The sequence below is a fragment of the Ciconia boyciana genome, chromosome 24, assembly GCF_034638445.1.
Source record: "Ciconia boyciana chromosome 24, ASM3463844v1, whole genome shotgun sequence".
Classification (NCBI taxonomy): Eukaryota; Metazoa; Chordata; class Aves; order Ciconiiformes; family Ciconiidae; genus Ciconia; species Ciconia boyciana.
The window spans coordinates 5,820,434-5,834,973 of NC_132957.1; the positions used below are offsets into that span (position 1 = coordinate 5,820,434).

A 14,540-nucleotide genomic window follows, 5' to 3' on the forward strand; every position below is an offset into this window, starting at 1 on the left:
GCCTCCCCGAGAGGCTCTGTCTCTCCAAGATCAGCCTTTCATTTGGGGCAATCTCAGCTATTTTTGTGATTTCTCCTCCTCTTTCTGAGCTGGCACTTGCTGTTCTGTATTGATGCACAAGGCTGGGGACTCTGCCTTGACACCGCTTGCTCTCCCTTGCAGGGAAGCAGAGGGGCCGCTGCGCCAAGGCTCTGAAGGGCATGTGTGACCCCGCGGGCGTGATCAAGATCAGCGATGACAGCAGCACCGACTCTGACATGGGGCTCGACAGTGACTTCAACTCCTCCCCGGAATCCGTGTTTGAGACGGACGATGTCATCTTCGTTGAGCACACCTACAATGGCTTCGCAGCTGAGGATGGAAGTAAGGAGAGCAGAGCAGGGGTCAGCTCCTTCCTCCCCGGGGGGAGCTGGGAACAGGAGTCACTTCGTTCTAGTGCGTGGCACCCAGTGCGTGGGTGCACGGCTGGAGACAGCCACCCACCCCAGGGCCCCGCGTGGGCAGTGGCAGATCAGACGTGTCCCTTGGAGGGTCTGGCTAAGGGGCTTGCAGAGTCAGTGAGCTGCTGCGAGGAGGCTTTCTTGGTGTCGTCTTGGAACGGTGAAGCGCCTTCTGTGCTTGGGACAGCTTTATGATCTTGGCTAGATTTTATCCTGTGATGGTCAGACTTGGGATTGTGAGGTTGATTCACATTAACTTGCTGTGATCGGTGAGCAGGAAGAATTTGCCCTGCGTGCTCCTTTCCCCACCAAAACAGGGGGAAGCACAGCGGGAATTCACTCCATGCTCAGCAGCATTTATTGCAAGTCAAGGTGTCTTTGCCTGCTCATCAGATGGTGCCCCCAGAAGCCCTTTGTGACTCCCCCTTCCCCCCCGGCTCTGATTTCCAATTATCAGGTACTCTAAACTTTTGCATTTTACGTTCCAGATAATTTTCACGTGCTGCCTTCCCAGAAAGAGATTCATGGCTTGAGAGAACTCGAACATGTGGAAAAGATGAAGCAGGACCTCCTAGCAAAAGTAAAAGCACTGGGCAAAGAGCTACCTCTCAATACCTTGGATGAACTGATCAATCACTTTGGGGGCCCGGAGCATGTGGCTGAGGTACTCCTCACAATCAAGAGTGTATTTCGGTGGCACTGGGTGACAGGAAAAGGGGCCAGTAAAGGGGGTTCCTGCTGGAAGAGGGTTTCCTCTCCTTCCTTGCAATCTGTAAAAGCTGTTGAGAATTGACTTTCTAAATTGACTTGGTGCGCCGTGCAGGTCTCTCCCCTCTGCTAACAGCCTCTCTCCTGTCTGGTGTGTGCAGATGACGGGGCGGAAGGGCCGGGTAGTTTGCAGACCGGACGGCTCCGTCATGTTCGAGTCTCGTGCGGAGCAAGGCCTCTCTATAGACCACGTCAACCTGAAGGAGAAGGAGCGTTTTATGAAAGGGGAAAAGGTGAGTCAGGTTTGAGCCAAGGAGACCTCCAAACACCTGCATGGGAGCGAGTACACTGAGAGGGGAAGGAGAGGGAGGGTGCCTTTGCATGCTTTTGCCTTGCCAGCTTCAGGCCAAAAAGGCTCTGCAGCTTTTCTGACTGTCTGTCTGACCTGCTGGAGGGTGACAAGGAGTCCTGGGTCCCTTCACGGGCTGGGGAGTTGCACTGTGGGCTGTTTCATGAAGTGGTTTGCAGATGTTCAGGAATCTCACTCCCCTTTCTCACTCGTTGTCTCTCTCCCTTAGCTTGTAGCAATAATCTCTGAGGCCTCCAGCTCCGGTATCTCTCTCCAAGCAGACAGACGGGTGAAAAACCAGAAGCGCCGGGTCCACATGACACTGGAGTTGCCCTGGAGCGCAGACCGGGCCATACAGCAGTTTGGTGAGGGCTGGGTGTTCTTGGTCACTGTCCCCTTCCCCTGAGTGCGGTTCAGACCACGGAGCCTCTGGCAGCCCTGGGAAGGAAAGGTGCGCGTGGCCGCCCAAGCCAGGCTCGTGCTGCAGCCAGGGCAGGTGTATTTAGCTTTCTGAGATAGAGCACCTTGCAGAGCACAGTGCTCCTGTGTTTTGCCAGGATGGAAATGCAGACACAAAGCAGTTGTGACTGATTTATCTTGTGGGGAAGGTTTGCGTTGACTTCAGGAGTGATTTGCAGTGTGGGAAGGGGGAACCCTCCCATACACGTTAGCAGTGTGTCCTCATGACACATGGCCGGGGTGCCTGGGGATTTCTGTTCCACCCTGGGGAGGCTCTGTAGGATGGGGAGGGACAGTTCCTCAATACGTGAGCACAAAAGAAGTAATGCACATCCTAGCTCAAACTGGGGAGTCACTCCTCAGCCCCAGAGGGTCAGGGCTATAAACTCCACTCTGCCAAGGTCTCAGCAGCACCAGGGTGATGAATGTGACTGTGCCTCTGTCCTTTGAAAACCAGCATGATAGAAAGTTATTTTGGCGCGCTCACCTCCTGCTCAGCTTCCCTTCCCGTACCAGCCAGGCTGTACCAACATCTCCTTTCACTTCTGTTCTCATGTCCCTGTAGGCCGAACGCACCGATCGAACCAGGTTTCTGCTCCAGAGTATGTCTTCCTTATCTCTGAGCTGGCAGGAGAGAGGAGGTTTGCATCCATCGTGGCAAAACGTCTGGAGAGCCTAGTAAGTGCCCTGCAGCAAAGAGATTAATGTGTCAGGTCCAGTTCTCTCTGAAGAGCTTCGATTTCGGTGTTCCCCTGGCATGGCCAGTGTAACTAGTACAGGGGATTGCATCACCCCTGACCGAAGGCATTGCAGTTGTGGAACACAGAAGGCTTTCAGCATCCTGGGATTTGGGAAAGGAAGTGAAGAAGAATACGTAACCAAGGCATCAGGAGGAATTTCAGGGAAGCAGAACCCAATTCCAGATGCTGGAATTCCCCCACTGTTATGGGAGCGTAAACCCCTCTGTTTCCAGAAAGCTGATGAAATAATTAATGGAATAATTAGTTTGTTTCATTTTTCTTCACTTCTGATAAATCCCCAAATACTTTGGTAAAGTCTCAGTATTCCAGAGGATCACTGCCTCCCCAGAGCATGTTCTTATCCTGGCCTCTTCTGAGACGTGGCTTTGGCCATCCTTCTCTGGGGTGTTGCAACAGCTAAAAGTAAGAACTTTTTGCTTGGTCTGCCTTCCTAGGGTGCCTTAACCCACGGAGACCGACGGGCCACTGAATCCCGAGACCTCAGCAAGTACAACTTTGAGAATAAGGTAACTTGTGGCTGTTCTCGGGGTAGCTCAGCCAAGGAGGGGTTGAAGTAGTTAGCAAGTACCTTCAGTGGGAGCCAGAGCCAGGAAGATCATTGCTGGCATCTACAGGCAGGATCTGGCCTAGCACCCAGCTCCCCGCGGGTAGCCTCATGTACAGCATACAGAACTGCGTCAGTAATCAGCGTTGTGCATCTGAGCACCACACTGGTGCGAGGGTTGTGCTCCCACGGGGGAGCAGGGAAGGGCGCTTGGGCCCCTGTCCCCAAGGGAGCTGGTGCCAGCACCGGGGTGCGGACGAGCAGGTTCCTATACTCTGGTCCCATAGGGACAGAGGAGGTCCCTGACACACGGCTTCCCCTTGGCACAGCCACCAGGTCAGTGGCCTTTCCTGGAGGCGATGGCTTTCTCCGCGGCACACAGCAGAAGTGTTGCGACACACTCAGTCCACTGCTGGGCTGCCAATGTGGGTTTGTCCCAGATTAGATTCTTGTCTCCTTTCACAGTACGGGGCTAAAGCACTAGACAGAGTTCTCTCCACTATCCTCAACCACACGGAGAACAGAGTTCCTGTGCCCAAGAGCTATGACAGAGGGGAGGCTGCGTTTTTCCATGGTAAGAACATTACCAGCTCTGGGGTTTCTTTGCATCTTGCTGGCCAGGTCGGTCTCGGGTTTGGGATGCTTGAAGAACGGAGCAGCAGGCTGGAGCAGAAGGTCAGAGAGGGGAACAGTACCACTGGCTTAGCAGCTCACTAGTGAGCAGGGCAATTGGCCACCCAGATGCATGTCACCCTGCCAGAGGTGGGGGAAAACGGGTCTGGGACAAGCTTAGCTGTGAAATAACGGGCACAGCTCGTGGGGAGGCAGCCCTGCAGGACTGCTGAGGAGAAGCTTAACCCTAACGTGCACAAGCTGTCTTCTGCCATTCCAGAAATGAAGCAAGGTCTCATCTCTGTGGGGATCTGCTGCAATCAGATGAAATATGGCACCGTCTCAGTGGAGAAGGGTATGTGTCAAGCTTTTCCTGTCCAGCGTAGGGGAGAAGTGAAAGAGGCAGGGGTGTCCTGGCCCACCCGGTCCATCTGCAGGGGAGCACAGCCTCGAGGGGTTTGCTGTGCAGCTGGGGCAGGATGTTTGCTTTGAGGGGAGGGTCCTGTGGGGATTAGCCCACACTGCAGGTCACATTTCCCTGCGCAGCCTGGCAGCTGGCTACAGCTGGAGGAGCAGCCCTTGGGCTGCTCTCTTGTGCATTGGCGCTGTGCTGCCGTTGGGAAGGGACGATGGGTGGCTTGTTGGGTGGCTCTCCTTGGGAGCGTGCTGGTGGGCTACATGTCCGGCTGCGCCATGTTCCCTGACCCAGCACGCTCTTGCAGACTGCTCCATCACCAAGTTCCTGAACCGCATCCTGGGTCTGGAGGTGGACAAGCAGAACATGCTCTTCCAGTATTTTTCTGACACCTTTGACTATCTGATTGAGAAGGACAAGAAGGAGGGCAAATACGACATGGGCATCCTAGGTATGGAGAAAGAGGGGTGGCCAGACCTCTCCCTACCGCATCCCTGAGGTTCTCTGCTCCTCCCTGTGCTGACTGATGGCTGTTCCACGGCCACAGCCATCTTGGGCACTGCGGTGTCCCCACACAGCACAGATCTTGAGGCTCTTGCAGGGAGAGGAGGTGGTATGGGAAGATGTATCTTACAGCAGTCTTTTCTCCTTCTACAGATTTAGCCCCAGGAGTGGATGAGATCTATGAGGAGAGCAAGGAGGTCTTCCTGACCCCTGGGCACCCGCAGGATGGGCAGGTTGTGTTTTATAAGGTAGGCAGCCTGCACAGCTATCTCTGCAGTCCAGTCTTCTCCAGTCCTTCCCAGTCTGGGGCTGTGAGCTGCTGGGTCCCTCCCCCTGCCCTGTGGCTTTGTGTCATGTTTCAGTCACATCTGCCTTGGCCGTGAGCAGGTGACTGATGCTGGGAGTTACACAGAGGAGGCAAGGAGAGGCCCTGCCCCAGGGGCTCAGGCTGCCGTACCCGTGAGGGCAGTCTGGAAGTGCCTCTTTCTAGGCTGCAGCAGCAGCAACTTTGTATTGAGGGTGCGATTTGTGAGACAGACACTGATGCACTTGTCCTGCGCTCTGAAGTTACAGAATCCCTCTGTTTGTCCCTGTTTAGATCAGTGTCGACAGAGGCTTAAAGTGGGAGGAAGCTTATGAGAAGTCACTCAAACTGACAGGATCCTTCGATGGGTTCTACCTCTCCTACAAGGTAGGTCCCGGGGCTCTGCCAGGGTGGCACCTCAGCTTGTGGAGAGTGACTCCAACAGGAGAAGGTCCACCATGGCTGTAAGAGGTCTACGTCTGGCCTCTTGCTGGGGGCTGGGAGATGCTTCCAGGAACCCCCATCCTGGAAGGAAGGGGCTAGTTTAGAGAAGTATGGGCTTGGGGAGAGAGGCTGTGACTGTAACCATCAGCTCTACCCCGACAGATGCGAGGCTGCAAACACACCTGTCTGCTGGCAGAGCAGGGCCGCGGGAAGAACTTCATCCTCTACAAGCCAAATATTGGGAAGCAAAGCCAGCCTGAGAGCCTGGACAGTCTGCAGAAGAAGTACCGGCGGGTAGGTGGGAGCTGCAGCCCTGCAGTGTGGGGAGAGGGAAAAGCCTCTTCCTCTGGGCAGGGGTGGCTTTGGAAGGACATCTGCTGTAACCCCTCACAGCTCCTTGTAGCCCTGTTGTGGATTGGACAGAGATAGTGGTAGCACCTGTGTGTCCTGACTCCCAGCCCTGGATTTCAAGTCTCAGCTGCATGTTGGACAGTGGAAAATCTCTAACGCTGTGTGTTTCTTCTGCAGGTGCTGCCCGAGGAAGCCAAGGAGCACTGGGAGAGCAGTTACCACTTCTCCTTGCAGAAGTGTAACCATGCTGTCTGGTAAGGCATCTGCAGCCCCAACCTGTCCTGCCCTCCCCAAGGCAGAGCTGGTGTTGGGGAGAGGGTCCCTGGCTGTGGCATTGGGAAGGGCCGCGACAGGGAGGCTGTGGGTGGGGGATCCTGCTCTGCCGTCAGAGCCTGGGCTGATTCGGGTGGTTTTTTCCCATTTGAACTGAAGGAACAGGAGCTGCAAGCTGATCCAGGAGGGGAAGGAGTGCTTCCAGGGCATGCGCCTGCGTCACTACTACATGCTGTGTGGGGCTCTGCTGCGGGTCTGGAGCAAGATCGCCAGCATCATGGCAGACATCACCAACACCAGCTACCTGCAGATCGTCCGCCTCAAGACCAAGGAGAAGAAGAAACAAGTCGGTGGGTGAAGTGCTGGGAAGGGGAAGGGGAGTGGGACATTTTAGGAGAAGGAAGAAAGGGTCCAGCTGCCCAGTGCCAACATTCCCTTGCCTAAACAGGGCCATGTCCCAGCCTGGAAGCACCCACTGCTTAGGTGACCCCATGGAAAGGAGGGGAGCTGGGGCTACCCTGACGTGTGTTTGGGCACTGGGCAGAGGGCGAGCCAGGCCTGAGCTCCCCCCTCCGCGGCCATGGGAAGCGGTACTGTTGCACCTGCTGCGAGCCTGCCGTGGAGCTGCTTTTGCTCTGGTTGCAGTCCTGTCTCCCTGCTTTGCCGTCCGGCCGAGAGGCGAAGCGGGCTGGGAGTGTGCTTGACAAATAGGCCCCAGTGCTGCTGCCCGTCGCTCTGTCCCCACAGTGCCCCATCCCTTCCCGAAGTGCTTCGGGGACTGATGCACGTTCCTCCCCTAGGGATAAAGATCCCCGAGAGCTGTGTCCATAAAGTGCTGGAGGAGCTCAAGCAGATGGACGAGAACGTGAAGCGAAAGCACAACCGGCTCCTCCAGGCCCAAGAGCAGAGCCCGCAGTTCTCCCTGCCGCTGCACATCCTGCCGCAGCCCCTGGACCTCACGCAGACGGGGCCCCAGGTCCCCTTGCCCAGGCACTCCCTGCACCAGGACGAGATCCTGGACTTGACCTACAGCCCTCCCAGCAACAGCATTCCCGATGTGGTGATGAACCCAGAGCCCGGTGCGTTGTGCTTCCCCTCGGAGCCCGTTCTCCAGCCACACCAGCAGCACAGATTACCCTTTGGCTTCAGCCACCCTTCTGCCTTCAAGAGCCCGGTCCCCGTCCTGGAGGGGAACGTGCCTCTGAGCTCCTCGCTGCATGAACACCTGCCTCTGCCTCACCCAGGACCCTTGCAGACACTGCAGCAGCAGCAGGAAGATTTTGTCCAACAGGATGGGAATATCAATTTTAGAGAGATCCTGGAGGACATGCTACGGACGTTAAATGGGGGCCCCCAGGAGAACATACTCCCCCAGGAGCGCCAGAGTGTGATCCAGTTCAGGGGGCGTTTCCCAGACTTCTGAAAGCCAGCTGGGCACACCCGGCGATGTTCGGCCGCTGTGGATCCATATCCTTTGGTGCAGAGGTGAGAGCTGGGGAGCCCTGGCTTTTCTACTGGTTTGGACTGACCCTTTTCTGTTCTCGAGGGAAGAAAAAAACCCTATAGTTCCTTAAAGCAAAGTTTATTTATATATAATATACAGTCAGGCATGTATAGATTTGTATGTAACATGCGCTTGGGGGGAGTTGAGTGCTGCCAAGTTCAGCTGATCTGGACTGATGGTCTCTGCTGTGTTCAAGTCCTGCTCAAAGGTCAGTGCCCGTGTAGGACTGAGGAGAGAGGCCCGCTCCTCCGCGCCCGTCCCCCTGCAGACTACTGAATTTCCAAGCTGGGTCGTGCCTTCCCCAGCCCTCCAGCCCAGAGACCTGGTCCCCCCCGAGAGCTGGCTGACCAAACTCTGTCTGCGTCGGCTGCTGCCAGCTTTCCTCTTGGGCTGCCCCAGCCCTGCTGTCGACCCTGAGGCTGCTCTGGAGGGCTGGGTCTGAAGGCAGGGGTGAAGGGGAAGGAGTCGGGAGCCACTGAGCTCAAGTTGTCCCTCTGTGCAGGGCTGAGCAGGCGTAGCTGAGAGAAGCAAAACTGACTGCCTGCTCTGCCCTTCCTGGGAAGGGACACCGACACCTCTGGGGCTGCCTGAGCTCCACGGGAGAGGGCAGGAGCTGGCTGCACCCGCGCCTCGTTTGTCAGTATCGTAGCAGAGCTTGTGAGTTTGTCAGAGCTCAGCCACGCCGGGACCATGGGGGGATTCCCCGGAGCAGAAGGGCCACGTGTCCCATCAGCCTGTCCTGCACTTTAGCCTCGCAAGGTCACTGTGGCTGGCCGTGCTTTGTCCAACTTCTCGCTATCGTGTGGTGTCCTTTCACCTGGCCGTCTCACCGGTCCTGTTCTCTAGGGCTTGTCCTTGGCTGGGCCATGGACGCAGGCCCGGGTGTCTGGATCTGGGCGACCGAGCCCTGCCCACCGCTGACCTTGGTGAGAGCTGCTCCCAGGCCCCAGAAGGGAAGAGTTCCCTGGTGAGTGCCAGGGATATGCAGTATCGCTGCTCATGCTGCAAATTCAACCTCCAATACCAAAGAGCAAAGGTCTGCTTTGCAAAGCGCTGCCCCAGACAACGCACTGCCCCTCGGCCAGGAGCGGCTGGGCGAGCTGCCTTCTCCCCAGGACAGAGGGAGCCTCCAGCCACTTCTGTCACCATCCCTGTTCCAGCAGCATCTCACCTCGGCAGGTCCCGGGGAAACTGTCTTTTGTTTTCTCTCTTTAATCTAAGGAGTCTGGCAGGAAGCTGCCTGCTGGCAGGAATGCTCCAGGCCTGGCAGCTCCTCCGCAAGCCTCCCCTCTGCTGTGTTTCTTTTCTCTGCCTTGAGTCATCAAGGTATTTCCTAGAAGCGGCACCAGGATGTTTTCAGGGGAAGGACGTGAGACCTCCCCTGGCTGACCCGGCCCCTCCTTGGAGAGGACCTGCGGAAGAAGGTCCAGCCAGGAGAGGTGGCTGCTGGGGTCCCCCACGCCCTGACACGTCAGTCTTGAGGGGGCTGGAGCTTTACCGTGGCTGGTTAAGTCCCCTCCTCCAGGCAGAGAGCCTTGACACCCCCCCATGTCCCCCCGGGGCTCAGGGACTGGCAGAGCGTCCTGTTGCTGTTGGGAAGTGCTTTGGGTCAGTGTCCGCAGTGTTTGTGCTCCTGCTGAGACGGGAGCTGCCTTCCCTGACATTAAGACCATGGACCTGCCCTGCGTGATGCACGCGTGGGCTCGTTTTTGAGGTTGCTCTGGTCCCTGCCCTTCATTCTGGGGGCTTGTCCTTACCCCCCACCCTCCCCAGCTGGCATCTGCCTCCCACCAGCCTGCCTGGCCGGGGTCAGCCCTGCAGTTGCTCAAGGCTGCGTTTTACTGCATTCAAGGAAACCTCCTTACCTCGAAGTAAACACCAAAGACGGGGAGCCCCTGCGTGTCCCCGCCCCAGGGCCCTGCTGCTGCCCCGAGAGGTTTGTGCTTTTCCTGCAGCTTTGCTCATGGCAGCCATGCTCGCCTCTTGCCGTGGGGCCGTCCGGGGATCGCCGCTTTCTCGGGGTGCCGCAACAGCCTTTTCCTAGTCCTGAAGAGAGCAAGGCTCTCCCTTTCCCCAGACCCTCCTCTATTTAAAATATGTCCCAGTCCACACCACTCGTGGAGAGGCCCTGGCTTCGCCCATGTCCTGGTTCGTTCGCTCGGCTCTTGCTGAATTCTCAGCAAGGAGAGAAAAGGATGCCAGGAAAACCCATTTCAGAGAGGCTCAAACTCAGGAACAGCGAGGAGGAATTCTCCCGCTAGGCACCCTCCGCCAGCCACTTCTCCGCCATCACCCGGAACCTTACCTGGTGGCTTTGATGTTAGTTTTAAAATATATGCAATTCTCCCTCCCTGATCTCTGGAAAGACAGAGAGCACCTTCAAGGAGGCCCTTCCCTGCCCCGATCCTGTGTTTTTGTCAGGGTTAATAATATGTAACAATATCTTTTAACTAAATTATTATGCAGTTGTCCTACTGATTGTATGTATTTTTAAATGAGTCCCTTTTTTTCTTCCCTTACACCTTTTTGTTAGCACTTTTTAATCCGCTTGTTGTTTGCCTTTGTTTTTCTATGTGTATTTATAATTAATTGAGATGTATATATGTAAAGAGATTTTTTTAGAATATGTGCCTTTGACTAATAATTCCTGAATTTTCTACTTGCCTCAGAAGGATAATTTTTCATTCTGCTCAGTAAAAACGGAAAGGAAGCCACATACGAGATTTCTGTAAGTCCCAACTCTCTGTCTGTCTCTCTGTCTGTCCAGAGGCGTAGACCTGTCCCAGGATCCCATCTGGGACTCGGATCAGGATAGGGAATCCGAGGGCCAGGGTCCCACTGGCAGCTGGAGTTGATCTCCTGCGTCACCAACTCAGTGGCAGTTGAGGACTGCTGGCCCGAGCCACCCCCTTCTCCCGGGGCCGAGCGGGGCCGAGCCAGGCAGGGGCTGTGCGGAGGAGGATCTCTCTGGAGCCAGCCCGGGCACTGGCCTTCAACGAGGCTGCTCCTTCCCGGCTTTGCTGGGGAAAACACAGATGAAAGAGCCACTGTTCAGCCGTGTTCCTCCAGCACGAGCTGTCGCTGCTTCCTCACTTGTGGCTGCTGCGGGGCCGGGACATCTCGCCCAGGCACTGCTGGCCCCGCTCTGTCCCCGGGGAGGTGGGGTGGTGGTGAGCCATGGGCGCCGGCAACAGAGGAGCAGTTCGCACCTCGCCTTGTGCAACCGCGGCTGGGCATTGCCGGCGCTGCCGACAGAGTTCCTGCCCGGACCGAGTGGGGCAGCTCCCGAAAGCAGCCCACCTACCCCGGGGGAGCCGAGCGGTCAGGCAGGCTGGAGCAGGATCCTCCTGGCATCCTTGATGTGCTGGGCTGCAGGCACGGGGCGGGGATCAGACTTGTGGGGGGACCCCAGCAAGGACCCTGGGGGTCTTCCCCACTCCACCCTTGGCCCCGCATTGGGGACAGGGCTCCCCATGGGGGCCTGGGGTGGTTGGGGGCTGTGGATGTTAAGGGGAGACCCAGCGCCTCCCCCAGTCCCTGGGGAAAAGAGGCAAAGCAGCGCTCCTGCACAGCAAATCACCCGTGAAATGCGAGCTCTCCCTGCCCACGGGAGATGCTGGCCCTCCGTGGGCTTGGCCAGACAAGGCTGCGCCTTTGCAAGCGCCAACGAGCTGCAGCCAAGACTTCCCGAGGAGGATGGGTGCACCTGCGGTCCTGCACGCTGCAGTCAGACACGACTCGGGCTACGTGAGGTATTTCACCGTGTCCCAAGCCGACTCGGTTCTGTTTTGCAGTAGTTGCTTCTGGACACGGCTTGCGCCATTGCTGGAACTGGCCCCTTCGCTGCCCTGCCAGGGCCAGGAGGGGTAGTGGGGCCAGGGGCGTGCTGCTGAGCACCCAGACTTTGCCCGTAGTCTGTCAGCCTTCAGCTGCCTTGGGAGAAAAACAACCCTGTTGCCTCATTGGGGCAGATGCCTGTTGGTTTAGGGCGAGGAAGGATTGCAGCTACGCTCCCAGGGGGACACATGCCTTCCCCCTGCTCTGCATTTCCCTGCGTGAGCCCCTCAGGAGCGCCGGCTGACCCAGGATTTGTGTGCAATTCCCCCCTCAGCACTAATGAGGATTATCCCTGCTGGGCTCAGGAGTTGCATAAGGTGTTGGCTCCCCTGCAAAGCTCTGGGTTCTCACCGGGAGCAGCGCAGCAGATCCAGCCCTGTCCTGTCCACTCAATTCCACACACCCAGACACAACCGGTCATTTCTAATGTTTATTGCAAGGAGATACGAGATCCTGCTTTATGTCCAGAGGAGAGGGCTGCCCAGCAGCAGCCACCGGCCCCGTGCAGCCTTCTTCCAGCAGGTGCACGCCAGATCTTCAGGTCTGCCTCACCAGCGAGCTGGCTTGAAGACAGGCCGTCATTGGGGCTGGGTGAGAAGGCTCCACAGGCAGCAGGAGGGCTGGTGCTGGGTCGAAGGGACAGCGCAGGAGTGAGATGAGCAGATCTACAGGTAGGCAGGCAGGTCCTTCTCGATCAACTGTGAGAAGGAAGGGAGCATCGCACGACAGGAACATCGCTGCCCCGAAAACATGCCCGAAGCCCCCTCTGTCCACCCCTGCTTGGAACCACCTACCCACCCTGTGCTGGGCACCCACTTTCCCTGGTGCCACAGCAACCCTCCCAAGAGCACAGGGGTGCCTGTTCTCCCCCCAGCCAAAGGGGAAGAGAGCTGAGACACGGCAGCAGAGCCTGCTCCGGAGCAGTGCTCAGCCCCAGCACCGCCGTGTTTCTCTGCAGAGAGCTGCTGCCAGTGTCGTGCTTCCCCTTCTCCCGTGGGTCAGGCAGAGCTGTAACACCAGCCATGCCACCAGCAGACTTACGTAGGGATCCTCCATTGGACTGTACCTCTTCACCACCTGGCCCTCCCGGTTAATGAGGAACTGTGGAAGTGAAGCAGCACCCAGGTGAGCGAGTCCAGCTGTAACATGGGCTCTGCAGCCCTGCGACAGCAGCAGAGCAGCCCAGGAGGCTGCTTATGGTGGGGTGGGGCTGGGGCAGGTCCTGCCTGCAGAGCTGTAGCCCCTGGCAGACCTGCTCCCCCCTCAGCTGGTTGCTGCCTCTGTGGGACAGGGCTGGAGATAACCAGGCTAGGGGCTCCTGGGGGTCTCCGGGCACAGGACAGTGCAGGAACCCCTCGGGACGCTCCTACCCCGACATCCAGGGTAACGGCACAGAGCGGAGCCTGTGCGTGAGGATCCCTCCTCCCTGCAATGCCTCAGGGGCTCCCACTGCCCCCAAAGAGTGAGGGTGCGACCCAGGCGAGCCTGGGCCAAGGCAGCTGTGTCCTACCTTCGTGAAGTTCCATTTTATCGCACTAGGAGAAAAAAACCACAAACAAAAAAACAGGAGTGAGACTGTGGCAGAAAAAACCCTTCCTCTTGCTGCAGCAAGCTCCTCCCTGCCGGGGTGGCTTCCACAGCCCCCCCTTCCCACACTCACTTGCCCAGGGTGCCTCTTCCTTTGGGCTGGTCCTTCATCCACTTCCACAGCGGGTGGGCATCGTCCCCGTTGACATCGATCTTACTGTACATGTCAAACTTCACACCGTAGTTTTCAGCAAATGCCTTAATCTGAGCGTTGTCCCCGGGCTCCTGAGGAACGCCACAGAAGGGGTGGCCCTGTGAGCGTCTGGGGCCGCACACGGAGCCCGGCCGGCGAGGGCCGTCCTTGCGCTCCCGGGGAGCCCTCGCCCCGTGCCCCCACATACCTGTTTTCCAAACTGGTTGCAGGGAAAGCCCAGGATGCGTAAACCCCTCTCAGCGTATCGGGCGTGCAAGTCAACAAGCTGAGTGTAGTTTACAGCGGTTTTTCCTCATTTTGAAGCCACGTTGGTGATGATGCAGACGTAGCCCCTGGAAAGGGGGTGAATGAGCAGCCCTTCCCCCGGCAGGAGCAGGGAGAGGCCCCTCACCTCCCCGGGGCGAGACGCCCGTAAAGAAGCTGCTCTCCGGGTTATGCAACGGATCGCCCGGGCGCGGCTGAATCACCGAGGCCCTTTGCGCCGCGTTCCTCCCCCAGGGCCCTGGGCCCCACGCCCCACGGCCGAGCGGCGCCCGGCCCTTCCCGCCTACCGGTACTTCTCCAGGGAGACGTCGTTGCCATCGATGTCTCGAGCGTGGAAGTCATAGATGGCCTTGGCCGAGCGCCAGTCCTCCGCCTGGGCACACTGCGGGGACGCCGGGAGACGCCGTCAGCGCCGGCCGCCCCCACCCCCCCGCGTCCCCTCCGGCCGGGGGGAGCCCCGCAGCGACCGGCCCCGCACCGGCGGCTCGCCGCCTCCGTCCCCCCGCCGGGGCCGGCAGCTCCGCGCCCTTCGCTTCCCAGAGCGACCCCCGCGCTCCCCGGGGAGGGAGGGGGGGGAGGCCTCGCCCGCTCCCCGCTCGGCCGGGCCCGCGCCCCCGGCCCCGCGCCCGGCCAGGCCTCAGGCCTCGCCGCCCGCCCTAGGGCGCCTCGCGGCCGCGGCAGCAGCCCCGGGAGAGCCCCGGCCCCAACCCCCACCGACCCGCAGCCCCCGCCGCCCTGGCCTGGCCCCGGGGTGGGGTGGGGTGGGGTGGGGTGGGGCGGAGCGGGCCCGGCCGGGTCGCACGCACCATGCTCCGCACCGAGCCCCGCGCCGCCGCCGCCCCGCACAGCAGCGCCCGCCTGACCGCCCGACCCCATCCCATGGCACCACCCCGCCCCCGGCCCCTCGGCCAATCGACGTCCCGGGCGCTCGGAGGCACCGCCCCTTGCGTCCGCGCAGCCAGTCGGCGCGCAGAGGGGCGTGCCAGGCGGGCAGGTGACCCATGGCAGAGCAGGGTGGGCGGGGTCGCCG

At 58.8% G+C, this 14,540-nt stretch overlaps 2 protein-coding genes across 5 annotated transcripts in view; one reads left to right on the plus strand and one right to left on the minus strand.

Annotated features, from left to right (window-relative positions):
- SBNO2 (strawberry notch homolog 2) overlaps positions 1–10,365 on the plus strand; it is a 67,789-nt gene extending 57,424 nt beyond the window's left edge. For all 4 annotated transcript variants that reach the window (XM_072845248.1, XM_072845247.1, XM_072845249.1 and 1 more), the window contains 15 exons: positions 163–363; positions 929–1,104; positions 1,310–1,441; positions 1,727–1,862; positions 2,522–2,634; positions 3,152–3,223; positions 3,727–3,835; positions 4,154–4,228; positions 4,596–4,739; positions 4,946–5,040; positions 5,391–5,483; positions 5,703–5,834; positions 6,069–6,145; positions 6,324–6,514; positions 6,965–10,365. In XM_072845248.1, the coding sequence (XP_072701349.1) occupies positions 163–363; positions 929–1,104; positions 1,310–1,441; positions 1,727–1,862; positions 2,522–2,634; positions 3,152–3,223; positions 3,727–3,835; positions 4,154–4,228; positions 4,596–4,739; positions 4,946–5,040; positions 5,391–5,483; positions 5,703–5,834; positions 6,069–6,145; positions 6,324–6,514; positions 6,965–7,587 (2,369 nt within the window). In that variant the 3' untranslated portion in view covers positions 7,588–10,365. The remainder of the gene's footprint in view (positions 1–162; positions 364–928; positions 1,105–1,309; positions 1,442–1,726; positions 1,863–2,521; positions 2,635–3,151; positions 3,224–3,726; positions 3,836–4,153; positions 4,229–4,595; positions 4,740–4,945; positions 5,041–5,390; positions 5,484–5,702; positions 5,835–6,068; positions 6,146–6,323; positions 6,515–6,964) is intronic.
- Positions 10,366–11,921: 1,556 nt separating this feature from the next.
- Positions 11,922–14,405, minus strand: GPX4 (glutathione peroxidase 4). The gene is made up of 7 exons (XM_072845269.1): positions 14,317–14,405; positions 13,798–13,892; positions 13,434–13,578; positions 13,166–13,317; positions 13,016–13,040; positions 12,547–12,606; positions 11,922–12,203 (listed from the first exon to the last, which is right to left on the minus strand). The coding sequence occupies exons 1-7, from the start codon at positions 14,389–14,391 to the stop codon at positions 12,171–12,173; spliced, it is 585 nt and encodes a 194-aa protein (XP_072701370.1). The 5' UTR covers positions 14,392–14,405; the 3' UTR covers positions 11,922–12,170.
- Between the last annotated feature and the right edge of the window lie 135 nt (positions 14,406–14,540).